This window comes from Natrix helvetica (genome assembly GCF_964273705.1).
Source record: "Natrix helvetica genome assembly, chromosome: 1".
Taxonomy (NCBI): domain Eukaryota; kingdom Metazoa; phylum Chordata; class Lepidosauria; order Squamata; family Natricidae; genus Natrix; species Natrix helvetica.
In genome coordinates this window covers 101,364,926-101,388,753 of record NC_138548.1, presented here as the reverse complement: position 1 = coordinate 101,388,753, position 23,828 = coordinate 101,364,926, and the positions used below count along the sequence as shown (strand labels likewise).

The 23,828-nt window shown below is 39.0% G+C and overlaps 1 protein-coding gene across 5 annotated transcripts in view; it reads left to right on the top strand.

The window, feature by feature from the left end:
* TEAD1 (TEA domain transcription factor 1) overlaps nt 1-23,828 on the top strand; it is a 219,176-nt gene that overhangs the window by 76,114 nt on the left and 119,234 nt on the right. For all 5 annotated transcript variants that reach the window (XM_081936859.1, XM_081936856.1, XM_081936860.1 and 2 more), the window contains exon 3: nt 6,497-6,750. In XM_081936859.1, the coding sequence (XP_081792985.1) occupies nt 6,603-6,750 (148 nt within the window). In that variant the 5' untranslated portion in view covers nt 6,497-6,602. The remainder of the gene's footprint in view (nt 1-6,496; nt 6,751-23,828) is intronic.

Genomic DNA, 23,828 nt, shown 5'->3' with positions numbered 1-23,828 from the left:
ATATATAAGCTTTTGAGTGTTCTGGACTCGTCTGCGTCTCTCAGAATTGTAACAAGAACCCCATGTGCTTGAGCTGAATTAGCTCATGTTACAGAAAAACAGAGGAGAGAGAAATAAATATGATTGTTATTCAATCCATGTCTCTATAAGTTATAGTTTTAGATGACAGTAAACTGTGTTCCAGGTTGCTGGAATGAAGGGGAAAATAAATGCTGCTTCTCTTGTTTGAAAATATAAAATCCACCTCTTAAGACAACTGTGCTTCAATGTTTAGGCAAAACACAGTTTTTAATTGCATGTTTTCTTTTTCTCTGTCTAATGATGCACAAGAGTTTGTAAAATAATTCTTTAAGCCATGTAGTGAAAAAGCAACTGTTTATTCTGATTTGTTTCTCTGGACATTTAAAATAAAAGATGTCTTGTGAAGCCATCTACCTGAAATCTGACATTATCTCTGAGGATAATGGACAGGACTGAAAAATCATTTTTCATATTAAAAAGTTTTACAAAGAACACAAAAGCTTAACACAAACTACCAAAATGAAAAAAGAGAGAAAAGGGAAAAAAGACGAAAAATGCAGATAGAAGAAGAAAAAGAAATGGAAAGAAGGAGCTTGCAGAAAATATACATAAGTACATTTACAAAGTTACATCTTGGTCTATGGTTACAAAAGAAAGCCTACCTTTTTAATTATCTGGTTTTTTTCTAATCATGTTTTTTCCCTTTTATGGAAAAAAAATCCATAAGTAGTTTCCAGTTAGCCACACAGGTAGATATTATGGCTCACTGGAAATCCCTTGTAGATTTTAATAATAATGTCACTGCAGTTGTCATATATAAACACAAAGTTCCATAATTTATTTTAGTTGCTTATTCATTAATCCCCAAAGAAAATCCCATGGCTTTCAATTCTACCTCGGACTTCAGAAAACTTCTGAATTTATGTATTTATATTCACTTTTTAAAAGCTTTTTTACATATCCATCATGTGAAATGTCCCTTCATATTGTTCACATTTCCAGCAAATATTTGAAATATCTTTATACATAGAGAGCCATGGTGGCGCAGTGGTTAGAATGTGGTATTGCAGGCTGACTGCTGACTGCAAGCAGTTCGATCCGGATCGGCTCAAGGTTAACTCAGCCTTCCATCCTTCTGAGGTGGGTAAAATGAGGACCCAGATTGTTGGGAGCAATATCAGCAATATTCTGACATTTGTAAATCCATTAGGGCTGTAAAGCACTATGAAGTGGTATATAAGTGTAGGTGCTATAGTGCTGCACATTCTATCTAGGCTATCAGTCTCCAACCTTTCTGGCTCAGCAGATTGGCAGAGGCAATGGCAGTGGGGGAGCAGAGAGGGGATAGTTTTGTGTGTGCATATGCACATTCACCCCACTTCCATGACCTCATCCCTAACGGGCTATGGCCTGGCACTGAGCCATGGACCAGGGGTTGGAGACCCTTACTCTAGACAATTTGTCTGGTGACAAATGCCAACAATATAATATTTTATAAAAATTATCTTTGAGATTAAGAAAAAAATGCAAATTTCAGTCTTTTCAACCACATATTTTCCCATTGATTCAACTGTATATTAATACAAAACTTTTAGCCCATTTTATTATCCATTTTTTTATTTTGTTCTTGTATATCTCAGCAAAATATTATACAATTAGCAATAACATGTTCATCATTAGTACATAATTCTTATTTTAAATCCAGTCTTATTTTGTTGAAAACCACCAAATCATTTATCCACTTTAAACTTCTCTTTCCATTGTACATAAGAAATCTATTGACAAATGTATCCTTTATCAAGTCTTGTCTTGACTTCACTTCATAATTTCCTTGAAATAATTCTAATACATCAAGGAACAAAAATGCATTTCTGACCTTTGGTTTTATTGCAACCTGTGGGTTTCTATCCCAGTGCAGAGTACTCTCCCCCCCCCCAATAAAAAATTAGAGACCTAATGATAAAAACAGCAAACTTTACATTTAAATTGAACATTGTTCTAATCCAATGGTTCTCTTTCCAATGCTACGACCCTTTAATACAGTTCCTCATGTTGTGGTGACCCCCAACCATAAAATTATTTTTGTTGCTACTCTATAACTATAATTTTGCTACTGTTATGAATTGTAATGTAAATATCTGATATGCAGGATGTATTTTCATTATTACAAATTGAACATAATTAAAGCATAGTGATTAATCACAAAAGCAATATGTAATTATATATTGTGAAATGGTTTGCTAATGAAAATAATATATATAATATAATATATTATAACCTCTAACCTTGTTACAAAAAGTCCATGAAACATTTCAGTTGGTAACAAAATAAAAATAAAACAGAGAAGAAAGACAGTTAAAAAAAATGAGTCAAAGAGAAATACAGTACTAGGTTGGATATTCCCTCCTATTTTTCATCTTGTCCTACTGGTTCTTTATGATTTATCAATTGTTGTTTGTAACTAATGATTGTAACTATTATTATGATCTATGACCTATTACTTGCTGTTTATATGTACACTGTGAGTTGGTGCACTGGAGACAAATTCCTTGTGTGTCTTATCACACTTCACCGATAAACATTTCTATTTCTATTCCTATTTCATTCTATTCTATTCCATCCTATTCCTATTTCATTCCTATTCCCATTCCCATTCCATTTTCCTATTCCATTCCATTCTACTCTAAGCATGGAAGCTTAAAACCTAAAACTCAAAAAAGTTTTTTTTTTCAAAGCGGCTGCTGAAGATGTTTTGTGATGGCTACCTTTTTTCCCCTCCGCCCCTAAATTCCTGGAATCCTCTCGCCCCCAAGTTTTCCAACTACTCATTCATTCATAGATATCGCCGGAAGGAAACAAAGGCGGGTCTTCTTGTGAATGGATGGAAGTTTTTACAGAAAAGGGAAAACTTGAACATCTGGAGCCAACTGCTGCAGAGCGCCCACATGAATGTCCAAGTCTCCAAGGACGAGGTGGCTATGGACTGAAGGGACATCGTCGCCATCCTTCCCACCTCGGTTCTCAGCTCCTCCTTCCCGGCGTCCCCTCCCCTCCCCTCGCTGCTGGGAGACCGAGCTCAGCCCGGCCACCTCTCAGGGCACTGCCTCGCTGGCACTCAGGCGCTCCATTCTCCCTCCTCCCCTCCCCTCGTCAAGCGCAGCTATCCAATCCGCCCACCGGTGCCCCTCATGTCGCAATTGGCTGGGCACCAGTTGTCCTCACGCCGCCACTCCTGTCAGGTAGCCCCTCACTTTTGCAAGGCAGTACCGCCACCGCTCCCCTGGCTCCAAACACTGACCTGCAGGTGTCTCAGTTCCTAAGACCATCAAACATATGTGTTTTCCGATGGTCTTAGGCGACCCCTGTGAAAGGATCATTCGACCCCCAAAGGGATCGTGACCCACAGGTTGAGAACCGCTGTTCTAATCTTATTGTTTATAATTAATTGTTGCCAAGGCTAATATTAAGGATTTTTAATAAACAAGAATCAGGGTTTGGGTTCTGTTAAATCTCAATAAATTATATAATAACCTGTACTTGATGGCTTTTATTAATTGGAAATAATTTTCTACATCTGGCTAAATATTGCTGAACATCTTTGCTAAGTATTTACCAGGATGATATGTAAATACCCTGCAGACAAATGTATGAGTATGATACAAATGTAGCATCTGGTAATACGACCAGGTCATAAAAGGCACTGATTTGTATATGTTAAAGCTATAATTAGTTAAATAAAGCATTTGTTCTGGTGAGAACGTAAGAAAATACAACTTTTAGTTATGCTTTACTGGACTTGTCTCTCTATATTTGAAATGTAAGGAAATGCAACAGGAATGCAATGTCAGAACAACACAGCTTGCATAAATCTTTCAGCATTAAAAAATAGAATTTTGCTTTTGTGAGAATGTCTAAGTTTTGACAATGATTTAAAAAGTTTTTAGTTATAGAAAACTTGAGAACAAATTTTTCAGCAATATGATGGCCCTTGAAGTTCCTTTGCCCCACCTGATCAGTTTTTCAAGAAATTAATGCAGATAAAAAGGATATGTTACCTCCCCAGATATACTGTACTGAAAACAACCCAAAAGGGATCTGGATGACAATGTTTTTCTGTCCTTTCTAATTACAAACAATGAGAACTGAGCTATTTTTACCAGCTAGTTTGATCTGCCTGGCTAACAATATGTTACATATCGACTAAGTCATGTTACATTAAATAGGGTAAGTTAATTATTAGCAAGCCAAGCCTCAGCCATTTGCATGTAATTAAAGCATAGTTTATTAGTGATCCAATCCAGGGATTGAACTGAATGTAGAAGTGAGAGCTCAAATTTTCATTAAGGTCCAGTTTGCAACACATACAAAAGAAATGATAGAGAATGGACTGGATCTGTTTGCAAAAAGGAAATAAACATTTCACAATTCCAGAAGTAGCTTGCACATTTAGCAACCCATATATTTCACGCACAATATTAGAAAGGGGATGGGTGGGAGTACCAAGGCAGAAATAAAAGACTATAGAGACAAAGATAATAAGGCTTTAATATTTGGATTGTGCAGTAAATAAAAAATATATTTTAAATTACTTGTTTTAAAGATTGTCAGGTTTCTGCTGTGGGATCAGAAGCACTCTCCTGCAAATTAATTAGCTGAAGCTGTTTAGATTAATGTTTGAAGAGAATATTTTTTACAGTTTTGGAAACTAAATTAAGTTAATATGCATGTAATTCACCTGGGTACATCATGATCTTGCATGTGTGAATTTGTATTAAAAATACTCAACTAAGTTACCCACCTGGTTTAAATTGCAGTGTACATAAGCTATTTAGTTATACTTTAAATAAACCTCTCTGAAATTTGATCTAGAAATGTTTTAATATTGACTGTTCCCTCACGAAAGTGTAATAGACGTTTAAACATTAGATGATGCAAAGGTTACTTTTGCACAATATTAGTGATTCACTCCAGATTAAAATGCAACTAGGCTCTTCATACATAAAGCTGAGCTTGAAGTGATTAATCACCAAGTTCTCTGGAAATAAACAGAAGCTATTTATTTGTCACAAAAGAGGATGTTTGCATCTGTAAAATATCAGCATTTGCCAAAATGAGGGATTTGTTTAAACACTGTTTAGCTCCCGAGAACTTAATTTGTACCCAAGAGACTTCCTATGGCCAGCAGCCCTCCTTTCACCCATGTAGGAGGTGGTTGCTGAGTTGTCACCCAGAAGGAGGAGAGCATGCTGTGCTTGCAACTTTTGCTTTGTTTTAGAGCCCCTCGCAGCTTACCTCCTCAAAACAACACTCCACCTTCTTTGGTCTGCCCTCACCACTGAGGTTTTGGGAGAGGCACGTGGAAGCTGCTTCTGTCATTGGCAAATGGCAGGTGGGGAATTGAAATGCCAAGAGAACACAAAGGGTTTCATTGGAGCAAATCAATTTATCTCTGCTTCAGTGAGAATTATGTTTCTCCAGGGCATGTCTCTTCATTGAGGCAAATCTAAATCACTTGCGGAGGGTTAATTCATAATATGCAGCAGTGTTAAACAAATGGTTTGGTTTATTTCCCATATTTTCCTCCGCATTGTGAAAAAAGAGGAGGAAACAAAAACTTTACTACTTTTTCTTAGATCTTTTGCCTGGTTTTTTTTTTTTTAAAAAAGAAGAAGGATGTGAACATTTGAGCAAACGTTTCTGGAAGTTATCTTTTATAGTCGTCTTAGTCTGTCCATGTATGATTTGTCCCTAATAAGAATCAGCAATGCTTCAGCAGGTTGTGATAAATCCATTCCTGGTGTTTCTGCACTGTATTCTTCAGGCTTACCACTGTGATGCCCTACTGGTAGAGCAGCTTTTTGCCTAGAGCACACCTTTGTATCAGCAGTACATTTTCCCCAAATATGAGAGAAGCAATGAAATGTCTGTGAGCTGAGTGGACTTAGCAGGTGTTGTCGTATTAGATTATTTCATAATAAATTGATTGCACATCTGAAAGAAGAGACATCTCTTGTTCTGTAGTTGATACAGTTAAAAAATCTGGTCTAGTTATTCCTTGTCTCTTTTATGTGATTTATTTTCAATGGCTTAGTCACTTTCTTGTTTCTTCAGTTGCAGTATACTGGTTTTCCATTTGTGTCAAAATTCCTCGATCGTTTGAGATGAATTAAAATAACAAATTTCCCATTTTAAAAGAAATATTTCCTTTTCCTAAAAGGGACTAGTTCTAAGTTTGTAGAACCCATTAGTTATTCAGTGTAATTAGTATATTCTGAAATATTGTGTGTATTGATTACAGTTCTTATTAATTTCAGAAATAATGGATATTAGCCCTTCTATTGCTTTACGAAGAATACAACTTGACTGATTTTCTTTAGTTCTCTACATCTCTTAAGTACAACCTGTGATTTTGTTCTATCAATTATTAAAACTAACCAAGAAAATTTCACCTGAAACTGTTCTTTATTGTTTTTAGGTTAATTCTCTTAAAGCTTCCAGGCTAAGGCTTGGACCAACCAGCCACCACCATTGAGCCCAGCAGCTGGAGCGGCAGTGAGAGTCCTGCCGAGGACATTGAAAGAATGAGTGATTCTGCAGATAAACCTATTGACAATGACGCAGAAGGGGTCTGGAGCCCAGATATTGAGCAGAGCTTTCAGGAGGCCCTAGCTATATATCCCCCTTGTGGGAGGAGGAAAATCATATTGTCTGATGAAGGCAAAATGTATGGTAAGTCATTAAATCCAGACAGTTTTGAAAACAATGCAGTGAACATTGCCTGAAGCTTCTTGTCTAGAGATGTGAGACACTTCAAATGTATTGGGAGTTGACAGGAGTGTTCCTGAAATCAGAGGTCTTGCCTGTTGTTTATATCAGAACCGAAACAATTCATTTGTGGTGCATCTGTTGTACATGTATTCCAAAATCCCAGCCTTTTACTGCAGGGAAGTTGCTTTTTCAACAAATGAATTATGGCAATAAGGGCAGCCTACTGTTGATCATTCATGCTTGTTGCATTGTTCAATTTCCCCCACTTCTTATCCCTCTGTAATTAGACTTTTTAAAAAACTCACTGAACTGTGTATTGTGTAAGTAGAAAGTTTGCATTAGTTCTGAAGTCTTCCACAAAAGTTTAAACATATTCCAAGATTGTAACATGATTAAGGCAAGCCAGCAAGCAAGCAATATTCATATTTACTCAATATGGAAAGTGCTTTTCACAACTAAAATGCAACTTAGGCGTTGGCAATACATACCACAACGAGCAAAGGAGGTAGGTAAAACCTCCTTTTCTGCTAATAGTTTATGGTGAAGTTCCCTGACTATCACAGTGAATGCCTGCAAAATCTTCTCTTCCAGCTGGGGCTCCCATAAATTATCAGATGTGCTGACAGTATTCATAAATATATTTGAAGTTTTTTCCCATCTAGGGCTAAGTTGTTAGTTTCAGGTTTTTTTCCAAGTTGCTCCAGCTAATCTCTATCTTTGAAGGCTTAAGCTGTTTTTCTCCTCCCTTTCTCTCCCCCCCCCCCTCTTTTCAAAATTATTGCTGACTGTAGTTTTTCCATCCTGGCATTGTGGCAAGCAGATGGCAGGTTATGGCACCGGCCTTGTTTCTCCCTAAGCACGGCGTGTTTAGCAATTTTGTCTTTTGTGTGATAGGCTCCTTTTTCCTGTGATCAGAAACCCTCACTTGATGCCTCCGTTTCTGACCATTTAGCGAAAAGCTCACTCCTCCACAATCTGCAAATATCCTCTTTTTTTTTTTTTGCACAATGGGGTGTTTTGTGTTGAGATACAGGCGTGCTTCCCCAGAAGAGGTTCGGTAGGAATCTGCCAAGCAAACTAAAGCAGATGGTACTGCAGCTGCCACCAGCTGTGAATCTCTCCCTTCTCCCCCAGGACCTGTTTGCATGATGTAATGGAAAAAAGGGGAAACATTCTTTTCTGCAGGATTGGAGTCTCTCACAGCCTGCCAGTGTCACAGAGAGGCAGAAACAGACCTCAAGGCATTAGTTTGCAGCTGTCATGTGGCCCTTGAAGCCATATGAAACATAATGTCTGGAAAATAGGCTGGTGATGAAGCATCTCAGCTGCTGTTGGCAGAAACTTTCTAGACCGCTCTTTCCCCGACTGCATTGGTTTTTCTCCCTTCCCCTCCCCTCCCCAATTTATATCAAGCACTAGAGCTTTCCCGCCTCCTCTGGCTTCCTTGGATACGTTGCTACCTTTTTTTTTTTCATTTTCAGTATTTTGTACTGGGGATTTCTGATAATTAGGGAACATTATTTCCCACTTTCTAAAAGAAGCCCAGAGATAAGTATGTACAAAAGTGTGTGCATGTATAATTAAAGCAGTGTTCAGTGCCTGGCTGTTGACTTTTAAAAATATTTCTTTTGTACAATAATGTCTTTTGATGGATTAGTGATACATGCAGAATTATTTCCTTAGTTTTCTGAGCACAGGCATATAAAGCGTTTTCCCCCTGTGTTACCATTTTCACTAGCACTTGGACCAGGAAGCAGTTGTTGAAAGTAAACAATAAAAGAAAAACCCATAGAAATAAATAAAAAAATAGGATATGGAAGAACAGCTGCAGATGGCTGCTGTGCAATGGTGACTGTTCTTTCAAACTAGAGCTACAGTCCAGGTTATATGATTTCTAAAAGGCCTACTTACTATCTGATATGTCATTTTATGATGTCTGAAGTATATATCCAGGCTGTAATGAATTTTGATTTTTTTTTTAAAGCAGTAAAAATCTTCTAGGAAAATAGAAATAATTATGTTACTAAAAAGTGCGTCCTCTTTTTCATTGGATGATTTTTTTTTAAAATTCAACAGTTGATACTCTGGCACTTTTTAAGATCTATTCATAGATTAGCCAGTTGAAAAGCATTCTGTTCATTTGTAGTGTCAGAGGGCGGATCCATCATGAGGTCAAAATGTTGTGACAGGATGAGAACTGTGGTCCTACTTTATTGTGCCATAAAACTGATTTACATATTGTAATATATGCCTAGGATTTTTGATTGGAGAAATGTGATTCAGATTTCAGCATAGGAGTCAAAAGATAAATGTATTATCATCTCCTAAAATGGCTCATGTAGATAATGTAAGAAAGCAATTTGTAGATTGTAGCAGTAATTTCCCTCAGATTTGTCTGTGGTTAATTCCAAATGAAATTAGAGATTGTTGAGACAGTATGCTTCCCTCACCTGCCCAAACTCATCTGATGCTCATATCTGAGGTTTTTCATATTTTCGTTAAAAGGTGTGGCTTAGACCTCTACTTCTGAGGCAAAAGAGTAAATGGTGCATTTTTTTCATATTGTTATCATTTGGAGCTGTATATGTATAAAAACTGATCTTTAAATACTAGAAAATGTACATGTAATGAATAAATACAATTCACAATTTAAGAAAAGAATAATAGCTGTAAATGGAGCAATTAATGGAACCTTTATGAAGATTTTGTTATGTTGAAACTTTCTACTCACATTATTTTATATTTTGAAAAATATTTATTAAATGTTTTCTTTTAATGTAACTGTTTCAGTTTTCCTTGATATTATCTACAAAAGCTGGCAGTTTTTAAAATATATTATACCATACTTGTATACTGAAGATCAAATATATTGACTCGTCTGCATTTCTATTTAAATCAAATTGTTGGCCTACCTTTCTTGATAATGAATTTCTTCTTGGGAAGTAATTATAAAGTTACTTATTGCCAAAATACTTGCCTGTTCATGTTTTTGCTTTAACAGAGGTTATATTTGAGTACGTTTTTATAAGAGGACTACAGATGTTTCTGATGTTGTCTAAGTGCAGCTGTCACTTATATTTAGGGGGAAAAGCTAATCCAGTTTTAAAGCACAGAAAAGTAAAATGTTTGTCATATTTTTGTCTTATTGTTTCGTTGATCTGCAATTGGTTTGTGTTGAGAAATTATGAGTTAGGAATGCACTGAGATTCATATCAAAACCATGTAACTATGCAGATTGCAGAGAGATTCCACAGGAATCAAAAAGAGGCATGGGTAAAACAGCTGTAGATGTTCAGATCGTAAATGTTAATGATAATTATTGTTTTGTCAAGAGAGAGGAAAGTAGCTGTATTACGAATATATGCTTCTGCTCACTTTGTGGAACTGGGAGTATGCTGGGAGAAATATAAAAGATTAATGCCGTGGCCCTGAGGAGCTTAAGTGTGTATACTAAAACTAGAAGTGATTGATTCAAGAATGTATGAATGTGGAAAGAATTTTGAATATAAAAGTAACCAGTGAAATGCAACAAAACTATGTTGGGGTGGTTTGGTCATATAGAGAGAATGACTGAAGATCATATTGCAAAGCAAATATAGTTCTGTCAGAAGTTTAGGCATCCCTGGGGAACAAAAGCTGACCATAACTACATGGATATAAAGTTAGGCGTAATATCTTTGTAAAAATTTGAATGTGTACCTGTTATTTATGGACAATTGTTTATAGATTCAAAATAAGAAAATGATGAATATGACAGGCATTACAAGCTTGTATACCTTTTTGACCAATGCTTTGTAATCCTTTGGCAGAAGTAATAGCTTCCAAAAGTTTCTTGTAGCCAGCCTAGCATCTTTCTATTCTTGCTTCTAGGTATTCTTTTCTCACTCTTCCTCAGCATACTGATGTAGCATTTAATCAGCCTAACAGCCTGCTTATGAGCTGTTCAGGACCTGTGACTTCCTCACCAACTGCTTGTTGGGACCTGGCAGAAAGTCACAAGGAGATCCTCTCTTAATGCCCTGCAATTCTCACTGTATGACAACAACAGGGATTGCCAGAATTTCTGCTGCTAAGGGATTTGGTCAAGCGATGGGAAGCATGTGATGGACTGCATATACTTCTATCCAGCTGACAAGTTCAGGAGATATTCTTATAATGGAGCAGTCATCGACTTTGCAAGTTGCTGCCTAGACACTTTTTCAGTAGTCCTCCCCGCCTCCATAGCCTTCTGATTGACCCAGCCTGTTTTTAAACTCCATCTTTATTTGCTGGCTTCTCTTCTACCCCAATTGCAACCCTGTTTTGTCCGTTTTTTTAGAGCATTATCAACTTGTTAGAGAGATAGAATAAGTCAGAATCCCCCTTCACATAATTTTTTTCCCAACATTCCATTGGATTGGGGAGGGGGAGGGGATAACAATTTAGGGAAAACATGCAGAAAGTGACTTCTAGAGTTCTTTACAACTCCTTAATAATAGCTCCACTCTGGGTTACATGAGCAGGAGCGGTGTGTGTGTGTGTGTGTGTTTGTTATTGCCCATGCTTCTGCTGTGGGGATACATTGGGGACCTTTCCCCAAGATACACTATGTCATTTTTTTTGAACTTTTTCTTCCTCTAGTTTATCTCAGTCCATCAAACTCAGTCCTCTTTTGTTTAGTTTTAAGAGATTTTGCATTACACCGAGGAAGCATCATTTTAACTTTGTTCATATGCAGAATTCTCCCTACAGTGTTTTATACCTTGCCGTCTTTTGGATCCCATGTTTAAAGGAACACTCTAATGCATTGTTAAATATATGGGAGTTTCCCTGCTGGGTTTTAACTCAAAGGTGTTTCCTCTCTGTTACTGTTGCTCTAACAATGTAAGTCATAAAGTTTGTACACTATAAAAGACAACTATATCTGAATATAGAAGTACTATTGAGAGAGCTGAAATACCAGATGTGAGATATTGTGTTGCCTGTTTATCCAACTATTACTGCGATCGTTGTACAAAGATATAGTCTTACAATTTTTGTTTCACAGCAAAATACACAAAATATACTCCAATGATGGGGCCTTTCTTATTATAGTTCGTGGATCAGTTACAATATGCATATTGCAGAAACATTTTAAAAAATTAAAAAAAAAACATTAAAAAAAAAACACCGGTTAAGGATGGGATTTTGTATATACAGTATGTTAATATGTTATGTATACAGTCTCTCTATATTGGCTACATTTGACACAGTTTCTTATTCCCACCACAACCCTGTGAGGTTGGGCAGCAGATAGATTTATCCATGGCTACCATTCACATTACTAACTGCCTAAAGACTTGAACCCAACACATTATCTCATATAACATATAACGCTCAAAAGGATCCTCCGAGCAAACCGGAAGTGACTTCTGAGTTGCTCGGAGGGTGGTTTTAAGCGCTCCAAAGGCGTCAGGGAAGCCTCCGGATGGTCCCTGAAGCCTTCGGAACGCTTAAAACCACCCTCCGAGCAAACTGGAAGTGACTTCCGGTTTGCTCAGAGGGTGGCTTTAGGCGGTCCGAAGGTGTCAGAGAAGCCTCCGGACGGTCCCTGAAGCCTTCGGAACACTTAAAACGACCCTCCGAGCAAACCAGAAGTCACTTCCGGTTTGCTCGGAGGGTTGTTTTAAGTGTTCCGAAGGCTTCAGGGAAGCCTCCGGATGGTCCCTGAAGCCTCCGGAGAGCCTCTGGGAGGGCGGGGGAGGCTCTTTTCGCCCTCCCCAGGCTCCTATAAAACCTCTGGAGCCTGGGGAGGGCGAAAAATGGCTTTTAAAAAGGTGAACTCAGCTGGCCAGCGCCCGCATGCGCACTGGCCAGCTGACAGGGCAGCGCCTCGCGTGCCCTGACAAATGGCTCCACGTGCCACCTGTGGCACGTGTGCCACAGCTTCGCCATCACTGATCTATTATATTCTGCTTGGAACTGCATTTCTCAAACATTTTGCAGTATGAACCACTACATAAACATTTGGAAAATATAGGGACTCTTTCCCTATAACTTTATCTACAAGAGTTTCAGGCTTCCTGTTTCTCAGAAAATAAGATCTTGATTGCACTTGCATTAGTGTTTGCATTTCATTTTCTCCGTTTTAAAATGCCTTTTGAAAATAAATTGTGAACCCCAAAATTTAATCCAAAACAAAATATTTATTTACCATTTGAATCCACCTTTTTACTCCCTTACCTTTGTAACAACTCTTAGCATAAACATGATTGTCCAGAATATTTTTCAGTAAAAATCTCTGAGCACTGAGGAAATTTGGGATGATGGAAACCTCCAGCCCTGTGAAATCCATTTTTGGAGAGTCATTGTCCAATTTCTATTCACACTTTTCTTTGGGGGTCATTTAGACAAGATAACAGGTCCACTTAGAACAGATAAGTGGACTTACAGTTGATAATAGCTCTCAAGACTGCTGTTACTTTCCTGAATTTATTACTCATACTGCCACTCACATAATCACTGTATCTTTGATGAATTCATTTTCAACCATAATTTTTACAAACCAGTTGAGTGGTGATGGGAAGTGGGAGCTGGGGGGGGGGGGGGTTGGAAGAAACTGTGGTTGACCCATCTGTGGGACCTTCAGAAACACAGTTTGGAATCTTTGACTTAGAGAATAGTAACTGCAATAATCTGTTGTCCAAAATTATATACTTGAATAAAAGCTTGATTACTGTTTTAAATATTTGGATAAATGTTTATCTAGCCTTTTCTGGTAGCATTCTTTTTATTGCAGTATTTTTATGTTGTTTACATCATTTTATCTAGTTTTTCACAACATGCATTTTTCTGGTGAAATAGCAATATGTGTATCTTTATGGATAATTTAAGTAATCTCTTTAATTGTATTCTTATGGATTATTATTAATATGTGCATGTCTAGGACTCACAATTTTACATCCCTTTCTCTGCATGTAGATTGAAGAATCTTGTTCAGTAGTCTGTTGATATCCTCCATGTAGATAGATAGGTTCAGTCATACATTTCAGTCAGCCAGATTTTACTTCAGCATGTTGCATAGTCATTGTGTTTGATCAACAATGAATGATATCTTACTAACAGAAGACAAGTATAATTTAACATGTTGTATGGTTGATTCATCCATCTTTTTCTGGCCATGCATCATTGGCCATTCTGTGGATACTGGCAGATATCCAGAAAATTTGAAGAGCACCAGATGGTTGACTCCTCCTGCCATAGAGGTTTTAAGGGAATCTCTTTGTTCAGTTTAGCCACTTCAGCACTGCCTCTAATAACAGTAAATGGGCTGCATTGGAGTTTATTGTTTGAAAGTTGTGAAAGAATATAAATGAAGGTAATACTGTTCTTGGCTTAGCTGGAAACTAACAATATTTAGAACATGTGTTAGAAAGCTGTTGAATTTAAGATTAAAATAATTCAGGCATCATTTCCCCCCCTTATTTCTCTGATTTAACCTGTTAGTTTGTTGCAGCAAGTATGAAGTTTTAGAAAATCCGAACCTCCAAATATTTTAGTTATGTGATCAACCCAGAGTCAGCATTTGGGCAAATATATAAGTGATCTGGGAATGGGGAAGGTGAGGAAATCCTGAATACGGTTTATGGAATTTCTCTTGCAGTGCAAACAAGATACTGTACATTACAAATAGCCCCCGATTTACAACCAAATTGAGCCCAAAATTTATGTTGCTAATTGTGATATTTGTAAAGTGAGTTTTGCCCCATTTAAGACCTTTCTTGCCACCATTGTTAAGTGAATCACTGCAGTTGTTAAGTTAGTAACATGGTTGTTAAGTGAATGTGGCTTCCCCATTGACATGACATGTCAGAAGGTCACAAAGGAGGGGTGTCACAGGACATTACATGCATCATCAATATGAACCAGTTGCTAAGCATCCAAATTTTGATCACATGACCATGGGGATGCTCCAAAGGTCGTAAGTGTGAAAAACTGTCATAAGTTACTTTTTTCAATGCCATTGTAACTTTGAATGGTCACTAAATGAACTGTTGTAAGTCAAGGACTACCTATACATCAGAGGTGGGTTGCTTCTGGTTCGGCCTGGTTCAGCACACGCACAGAAGTGTTGCATGCACGCGAGCATGAGTGATAGTAAACCGGTTAGCAGCCCACCACTGCTATACATCTAAGATAGTTTTGGAGCAGGAACTGTATATTCAGTTCAGAGGTGTCATTTCTGATCTAGTTCTCTATAATTTGTTTGAGCTGGGAAGAACAAGAAAGTCAACTATTCCTTCCTCCAACCTGTGTGCTCAGTTTTTTTTTTAAAAAAAAGGTTTCTTAGTTGTTCCATCTAGTTTTTCTTGATTTCCCAAACCCTGTGGTTTAAACTCTTCTTTCAGACTCCCCAATAAAGTTTGGTCTTATTGCTCAGGCCTACACCCCTAAGTCTTCTTTAGCTTAGACTTTGTAATTTACAAATATGGAACATGTGCTTGCATAGAGATACATTCAGAGTTTTCTAGAGTTCACAGAATTATGTGTTGGGAGACTCAGCTTCCAAGCAGATTGCAAGAGAAGAATCCCCTCTGAATCCCTTCAATTAAAGTTAAAGTGAAGTGTTAATACCACTTTATAATGCCTTGGTAAGGCCACACTTGGAATACTGCATTCAGTTCTGGTCGCCACGATGTAAAAAAGATGTGGAGACTCTAGAAAGAGTGCAGAGAAGAGCAACAAAGATGATTAGGGGACTGGAGACTAAAACATATGAAGAACGGTTGCAGGAACTGGGTATGTTTAGCTTAAGAGAAAGAAGGACTAGGGGAGACATGATAGCAGTGTTCCAATATCTCAGAGGTTGCCACAAAGAAGAGGGAGTCAAACTATTCTCCAAAGCACCTGAGGGTAGAACAAGAAGCAATGGGTGGAAACTAATCAAGGAGAGAAGCAATTTAGAACTGAGGAGGAATTTCCTGACAGTGAGAACAATTAATCAGTGGAACAGCTTGCCTCCAGAAGTTGTGAATGCCCCAACACTGGAAGTCTTCAAGAAGATGTTGGATAGCTATTTGTCTGAAACGGTATAGGGTTTCCTGCCTGGGCAGGGGGTTGGACTAGAAGACCTCCAAGGTCCCTTCCAACTCTACTATTGTATTGTATTAATTAGTTTTCAACCATCACAGCCACCACATGTTTGTCAGTCTCTTGGACATCTTAGTTTTTAAATGTTTTATATTTCTTGTACTATTTCTTTTCGTCTGTCTTCTGACCTGTACTTTTGTCAATGAAGATTAGTGTGTGTGAGAGAGAGAGACACACACACAGACAGACAGGCAGACAGACAGATACTTTTTTCTGAAAGCCATCTGGTCTAATAGAATAACAGAGTTGGAAGGAGCCGTGGAGGTCTTCTAGTCCAACCTCCTGTGCAAACAGAAGAATGCTATACCATTTCAGACAAATGGTTGTTGAATCTCTTCTTAAAATCCCCCAGTGTTCGAGCATTTGCAACTTCTGGAAGCAAATTGTTCCACCGATTAATTATTCTGTTAGGAAATTTTTCCTTAATTCTAGCTTGCTTTTCTCCTTGATTAGTTTCCATCTATTGCGTGTAGTCCTGTATTCAGGTGCTTTGGATAATAGGTTAACCTCCCCCCCCCCCCCCCCCGATATTGGAACACTGCTTTTATGGTCTAGATCAGTGTTTCTCAAACTTGGCGACTTTAAGTCATGTGGACTTCAACTCCCAGAATTCCCCAGCCAGCTATGCTGGCTGGGGGATTCTGGGAGTTGAAGTCCACAGGACTTAAAGTCGCCAAGTTTGAGAAACACTGGTCTAGATCTTAGGACTCATCTACACCATTAAGTTCATAATTCAATTCCATTTTTCTCCCAAGGGTGGTATCTCCCTAATTTTGCTTGGTGTTATATGTTCATATAGAAATACATTCTTTTTCTGGATTATTGGACCCCATGGTTCTGATCAGTGGGATTATTATACATATTGGCCTTCAATTTTCTACTTGCTTTCAAGCACTTTACTAGAATCTGGAATAACCACATAAGAGCATCTTCTATAGCATTACATATCCAAGACTTTTCTTTTCTATTCTATTCAGGCAATTGTCACATGTAATTGTAACCCTGTATAATCACTTGAGCAGAAATCACCACCATCTTCCATGCAATCTATGAGAGGACTCTTTTTTTCACTGCTTAACTAGATTCCTGCAGGGATTAACAGTCTAGTTGTAAATTTCTAGGACAGTTACTGTTGTACTTTCTTGTAGAGCTATAAATCAGACTTCAGCCTTTTGTCCAAACTGCTAGGGGCCCAGCAGTAATAATGCAGTTAAGTCAGTCTGATAATCAAAAACTGAATAAAATGGTCAGGTTTCAAGAAAAGTCTGTGGGGATCATGAATTCAGTGCGTCTTCAAGGCAGAACGAAACACAGGAAGAAGAAGAAGAAGAAATAATCACCCTACTAAAAGAGGCTTAGTTATCCAAAACTTATTTAGGCCCATCCAGATGCAGCAAAAGTGGAACAGTCCTTATCAAGCAGTTATTCCTTTGCCTTATCAGCATCTGATTCACTGCATGTTGTTATTTTTATCAGCATTTCAGGGGTATGTCTACAGGCACAAATCATCTATGTTCTTTCTCTGCTTGCATTTAAGTTGTTTTTTTTTTGTCTGAATCAGGCTGTTTTGGAAAAAGGAGAGGTGAATATTTGACAACTTCCCAGTGGAATAGTAGAACAATTTCTTATTTTTTAATGTTTTGAAATTTCTTATAGGTAGGACACCTTATTGAACATTTTTCATCAATAGCTGATTGACACATATTTATGGAGTTTTTAAAAAATATTAGAAATATGCCCTCCACCAGAGGTGGTTTCCTCCCGGTATGGTATGGTACGCCAGAAGAGGTAGTAAAAATCTGGTAGCGATGTGGCCTGTCCATGCCCCTGTATAGGTTCTCTGGTCACCATTCGCTCGTGCTTAGCTAGCTGGCCCTGCCCCCTTCCCCGCGGCCCTGCCATGCTTCCCTGCCTTCCATGCGACCTTCCTGGCATCCCCATGGCCAGCTTGTGAAGGCAGGCAAGTGGAAGGCTGCCTCTCCATTTCTGCAAAGGCAGAGCCCCCCGCCCCCCTTGGCTGCATGGTGATCCAAAGAGGAGAGGAGGATACTGCAGAAAAGGCTGCCTTTCAGCCGGGCCTGCATGTCTCTTGTGCCAGCTTTGTGGGGCTTCCGGGTCCAAAGCAGCCTACTGGCTACTCACCCAGCCATGGCGGTGCTTACCGCCAGTGAAGAAGAGGAGCAAGAGGTGGAAGGTTGGTGGGGGGCAACCTCTCACATGGGGAATGAGCCACAGCCAAGTGTCCTCCCCCCCTGGAGCATCAAACTACAGAGGCCAAGTTCCTGGAGTAGCGCCAGTGATCAAACAGGCCGATCTTCAAAGAGAGCAGGCAGGTGGCCAGGTGGGAAGCCAGTGGGCTGTTTCAGAGCCCAAAGCCATGCAGAGCCAGCATGAGAGGCACATGGGCCCTGGTGGAAGGCAGCCTTTTCTGCAGCATCCCCATTCCCTCTTTGGATCGCTCTGCAGCTGGGGTGGGGGGCTCTGCATTTGCCCAATCAACTGCGGTGGCACCAACGGGCAATGGGAGAAGGAAGAAAGTGCTCCAGGAGGGCAGGCCGTGCACATGCCCCTGGACATCTGCCTAGCGCCTGCCCTCCTGAAACACTTTCTTCCTTTTCCCACTGGCGAAAGAAAGAGTATCCTGCCGTTTGTGGTGCCTCCATGGTTGATTTGGCTGGGGAACGGGCCCCTGAAGGCAGGGTGTGTTCTGCCACTGCTGCTGCAAGGCGCATCCATGCAGGAGAACTCCCAAGCGTGGCACAGTTTCAGGATGGGAGAGAGTCCAGGCCAGCTCCCCCCCCCACTGCCGCTGCTGCCGGGCACATCCACGCAGGATAACTCCCAGCACGGCACAGTTCTGGGATGTCAGAGCGTCCAGGCAAGCTTTCCCCTCACTGTCACTGCCACCGCTGCTGCCAGACGCAGCCACACTTCCCAGCACGGCACAGTTCTGGGATGGCAGTTCTGTGCACTAGTGTGTTCCTGGTGGGTGACTGGGAGATGGCGGGATGGGAGCCGCTCTCCTGGGTTGAGCACTAATTTCCTGGGCTCAGCTCCAAAGATCCTTGTAGGTAAAATGTCTGGCATTTGGTTAACCCCCAGAGCAGAAGAGGCTGAATTGGGGGCTCTGTGAGTTGGTTTGTAGGGTACGGATGACCATGATCATAGGATTTGTTGGGCGTCGGTTATAGTTCATAGAATATATCAACAAATATAATTTTAAAGGTGTGTGTGTGTATGTGTGTGAGAGATAGATAGAGAGAGAGAGAGTGGGGAAAGAGAGAAGGAAAGAGAAAGGAAGGAAGGGGGAGAGAGAGAAAGAAGAGAGAGATAAAGATAGAAAGAGAAAGGGAGAGAAAGAACAGGAAAGAGAGAAAGGGAAAGAAGGAAAGAGAAAGAAAGAAAGAGAGTGGGAGAGAGAGACACAAGGAAGAAAGAAAGAAAAAGAAGGAACTTATGACCACAATTGAGGCCAAAATTTTGGTTGCTAAGCAAGAGCGTTGTTAAGTGAGTTTCACCACATTTTACAAGTTGGCCATGCCTACCTGGTCACATGACCACCAAGTCATGCCCACAAAATAGGCCACACCCACAGAATAGGTAATTTAAAAATTTGAAACCACCCCTGCCCTCCACTGTAAGGTGTTTTTTTTTTTTTGTAGAAATAGGTGGATAAAACATATTAGAAGCATTTGGTCCTGGATTCAATGCACACAGCTTGCCTGAGTTCTTATATATCACATGTATTGAACTTCTATGATCTAGAAAGAGCTCAGCATGAAAACACTATTCATTAAGAAAAATTAAATGAGTTTTGCCTTCTAATTAGCTGCTAAGAGCCATGGACTTTCTGCTCCAAAAACTGAATCCTCAGCTCAAAAACATTTATGTTCTCATGTATGCTTCTTAGTGTGATGAATAAATAGCTGTTCATTTAAAAAAAAGATAAAAAACAAGACTCCAATATTAAAAAAACAGCAGTGTATGTATGTGAAATTAATTCTCCCAGGATGCACAAAAGGCCATGCATTTGTCTACTCTGTAGGAAAACTACATAAAAAATGCAAACATGTACCAGTGAGGTAATTTGTCTTTTATATTAGTCTCTTGAGTTGTGTTATATGTTGTTTTTTTTCTAAATCATACATTTCAGGTTTTTTAATGCACATCATTTTTATATGCAACTAGCTGATAATCCGGCGTTGTCCTGGTATTTATTTATAGGGGGAAAATGTCTGGACCAAATGTAATTTCTAATGTTGGATTTTCCCCCTTACCAGAGGGAGCCCCCTTGTGGAGTACTGTGAAGCCGTTATCATGGCAACTCCACTGCACTGTACAGTAGAAGCCATTTAATGGCAGTACAATAGAAGCCATTTTGAAGGCACAACAGGCTGTATTGTAACAGAACACACACCCCGAGGGGTGTTAGGGGTGTCCTACCGCCATAGTATTTGTTTCCAGAGAGTAAATCATCTGTGTGCCAAGTTTGGTTGGTGTTAGGGGTGTCTTTACCGCCACAGTATTTGTTTTCAGAGAGTAAGTCATCTGTGTACCAAGTTTGGTTGAAATTGCTCAACCAGCACACACTATCCTTGGGGCTAAGTCATCGTCCCCCTCTCCAAGATTTGTGACATCTTAGCAGTTATTGTTTTTGAAAACGGCTCTGAATAGAAAAAAAATTGTTTTGGTATTGATTCTTTTAACCATAGGTTTGTGCCATAAGACAAGAGTAAGCAGTGTTACCTTCCATAATCCCTTTCCATTGGGTATACTGGCTGAAGTTTAAGGGAGTGGTAATTTAAAACACCCAGAAAATGCCACATTGCCTATCCCTGCCTTAAGGCTTGGATTAAAAGTGTGGTTGAAAAATGAATTTGTGATTGAACTTTAAGTGATTTCTAATCCAGACTGTTTCACTGCGAATATCCTACCAAGTTCTTGTGAAAGAAGGATTGTGCAAAGAAAACTGAATGCTCTTTTCAATAAAAAGTTGTGTTTACGTGAATTGGTCTAAGAAAGAGGACTACCCTAATGTAATAGCTTTCCCCTCATACCTCTAACACAGTACATTCAGCTCATCAAGAGGACCTGAGCTACTGGTTATTGCAGACATTCTGCAGAAGGCAGAAAAAGTTAAATGGATTGTTTTCTGCCTGCACCTTTCATAATGGTAGAATAATATTGAAGCACTTTAAGAAGAAAGAGTAGGGTGGAAGGTGCATTGGATTGGGCAGCTGTCTAAAGTCCTAGCTTCCCTGAGAACATATACCAAAGATTGTCGGATGGCTTGGCTGAGTGAATTGAAAATTTTGCATATTTAATCTGTGGTGGAATGTTTCAGCACTTTGGGTTCCCATAAATACTAATTTTGAAACCAGTGGTTTTTATTTGGTTTCTTGCTGAAACAAACTGAGTTTCATCTTGTTCAAATTTCAGGTATGCCTTCAAGATCAAAAGTAGAGTCTTCCTCTGTATTTCCCAGAGCCATATTTTATACAACTATAGGGAAGTTTCACTTGAACTATCTGCTAATATGAAATGGATTCAATTGGAAAATTAGGGCTGGTAGGGAAACCACTGGATGAGACAAGCAAAAATTACCTTGTTTGGATCTTGCCACCCTCACTAGTTACGTATGCATGCCTGAAGGTTTGAAGGTCAGCTAATTCTGACTTTTGCCTTCAGCGATTGGCAGTCAAGGTTTTTGTCCATTGAATTACCTCTCTAGGCTTCAAATCTTCCTTTGTGCATTTACTTCATTGTTTCTTAATATATTTTACAAAGCCTTCATAGCGAGACTATAAAGTGCTAGTCATCAGTCTGTTTCCTAACTGTATTTGTTCCTTTATTGTTGATGGTTGATCCTAAAAGGCAGAAGCTATTCACCACTTTGATATCACCAGAAATAATCACGATTTTTGTTAAAATCTAACCACTGTAAAAATATTTTTTAAAATACAAGAAATAAACTTTTTATCATCATCATTATGGAATAAAATGCTGCCTGAAACTGGATGTAAGACAGAAAGGGGAAGTTCAGTCCAATCTGCTCACACATTTAGTGAATATACAAGAGGTAATGGTGATAGTGTTCTTTATCTTCTCCAGGACCAATGTTTCACTGGTTGTGGTACTTAAAATTATGCCACAGGCTCTATCAAATTCTATAAAACACCAAACAGAACTCTCTTCTATGTTTACATCATCTGTAATATCAGGATAGTGAGGCTCATATCTTATTTCATTGCATATGTGTAAGGTAAAGCAAACTACGAAAAAGAGATATGACTAAGTCATTAACTTAAGTTTCATGGTTCAGTAGGAATCTGAATCTACTCTTTTTGTGTGGAAATGCAATAATCTATCCACTAGATCCATGATGGCGAATCTATGGCACACATGCCAGAGATGGTACGCAGAGCCCTGTGGACACACACACCATCACCAGCTGCTCCTCCGGGTTCTGGCATGTGCATGCGCACCAGACAGCTGCTCTCTTCTGGGTCCTGGTGCTCCAGCACGCACGCACTCCAGTTTCGGCACTCTGTGCCAAAAAGGTTAACCATCACTGCACTAGATCAACCTGGATCTAATAACATGTTTTATAGTTTCATGATTCAATTCTCAGAATATAGATGGATTTCCTGTGTTTAGGCCCTTCCTCTATAAGAAGTCTAATAACACCCAGAACATAGCAATAAACTTGTTGTTTGTAGGGAGCAAATTTGTTTGAAAATGATGTGTTTCTCTGGAATTGTAAATTTTAAATTGTTCTCTAGCACATCTGTAGATGTAGAGGTAGCATCTTTGGTTTTAATATAAAAACAAGGGGTTGCTTAAGTAAGCCTTAATGCTTACCTTTGAGTTTTCTTGACCAACTGCATTTTTGTTCAGTGTTTATGGTATTTTGATTAGTAATTGCAACTGATGAGCCAAATCTGATTAAACTCCAAGGAAGTGCTCATGTATTTCCTAAGGTATTTTGTAAGCGAAGCAAAGATTCAGGTATTTCAGACATAGAAAATGTGCAGATTGCTTAAGATGTACAGTACGACATTGCTCACTCCAAGATACAGAGTCCTGTCTGCCCTTAAAACCCTTTGTTCTCTTGGCTGAATGCGGTTAATTAGCAACTGTCTCCATAGCAACTGCCTCATAGTCCAAAAACATTGCCTAGTTTTTGCAGTTTAGCTTATCACACTGTTTACCTGAAGGGCTTTTCACCGCGCTGGGTCTCATTTGAGTTGGCTGCATGCCTGTCCACGGAAGTGAATTGTCAAGGCAGAGGAGGAAAAAAACAATAACTCCATGGCAGCAAGATGCTGTATGGGGAACTTTAAAAAAAAAGTTTCACAAAAACAAAAATTGGAGTTTTACTGTGCGTTACATTAAGCCTTAAATTATCCGGCTTACTTAGATTGTGTTGTATTTTATTCATCCCTTCCTGGGTGCTGACGATAGTCTGACCTATTGAAAGTTTCCTTGTTTTTAAGGACATGGAACAATTAGCAATCTTACAGCCCTGCTTTTCTGTAGTTAGAACACCTTCCATTCACCAAATAATAACATTCACAACATAACCAACTTAAAAAAAAAACCTTATTTGAAGGACCCTACCATTTCAAAAGCTTCTTTCTTAAGTGCCAAGGAAGGTTAATTGCCAGCTATTCTTTTCAAAATTGCATTCTTCATAAGCTTTTCTTTTAGAAGGTTAAACCTGAAACATGTGTAGTAGTATGTTTTTAAGTAATTTATTGGCATCTACCACTTTTCTTCCTTTTTTCACAAGCACACTTATAGAGGCATCTCTGCCGTAACTATCTAAAGGACATAACGATTTATTCATTAGCAAATAAGATATGTAAATTTTATATTTTCATCTGAAAAGAACTCAAAATGTTTGGAGTTTCTCATTTTTTAATCACATG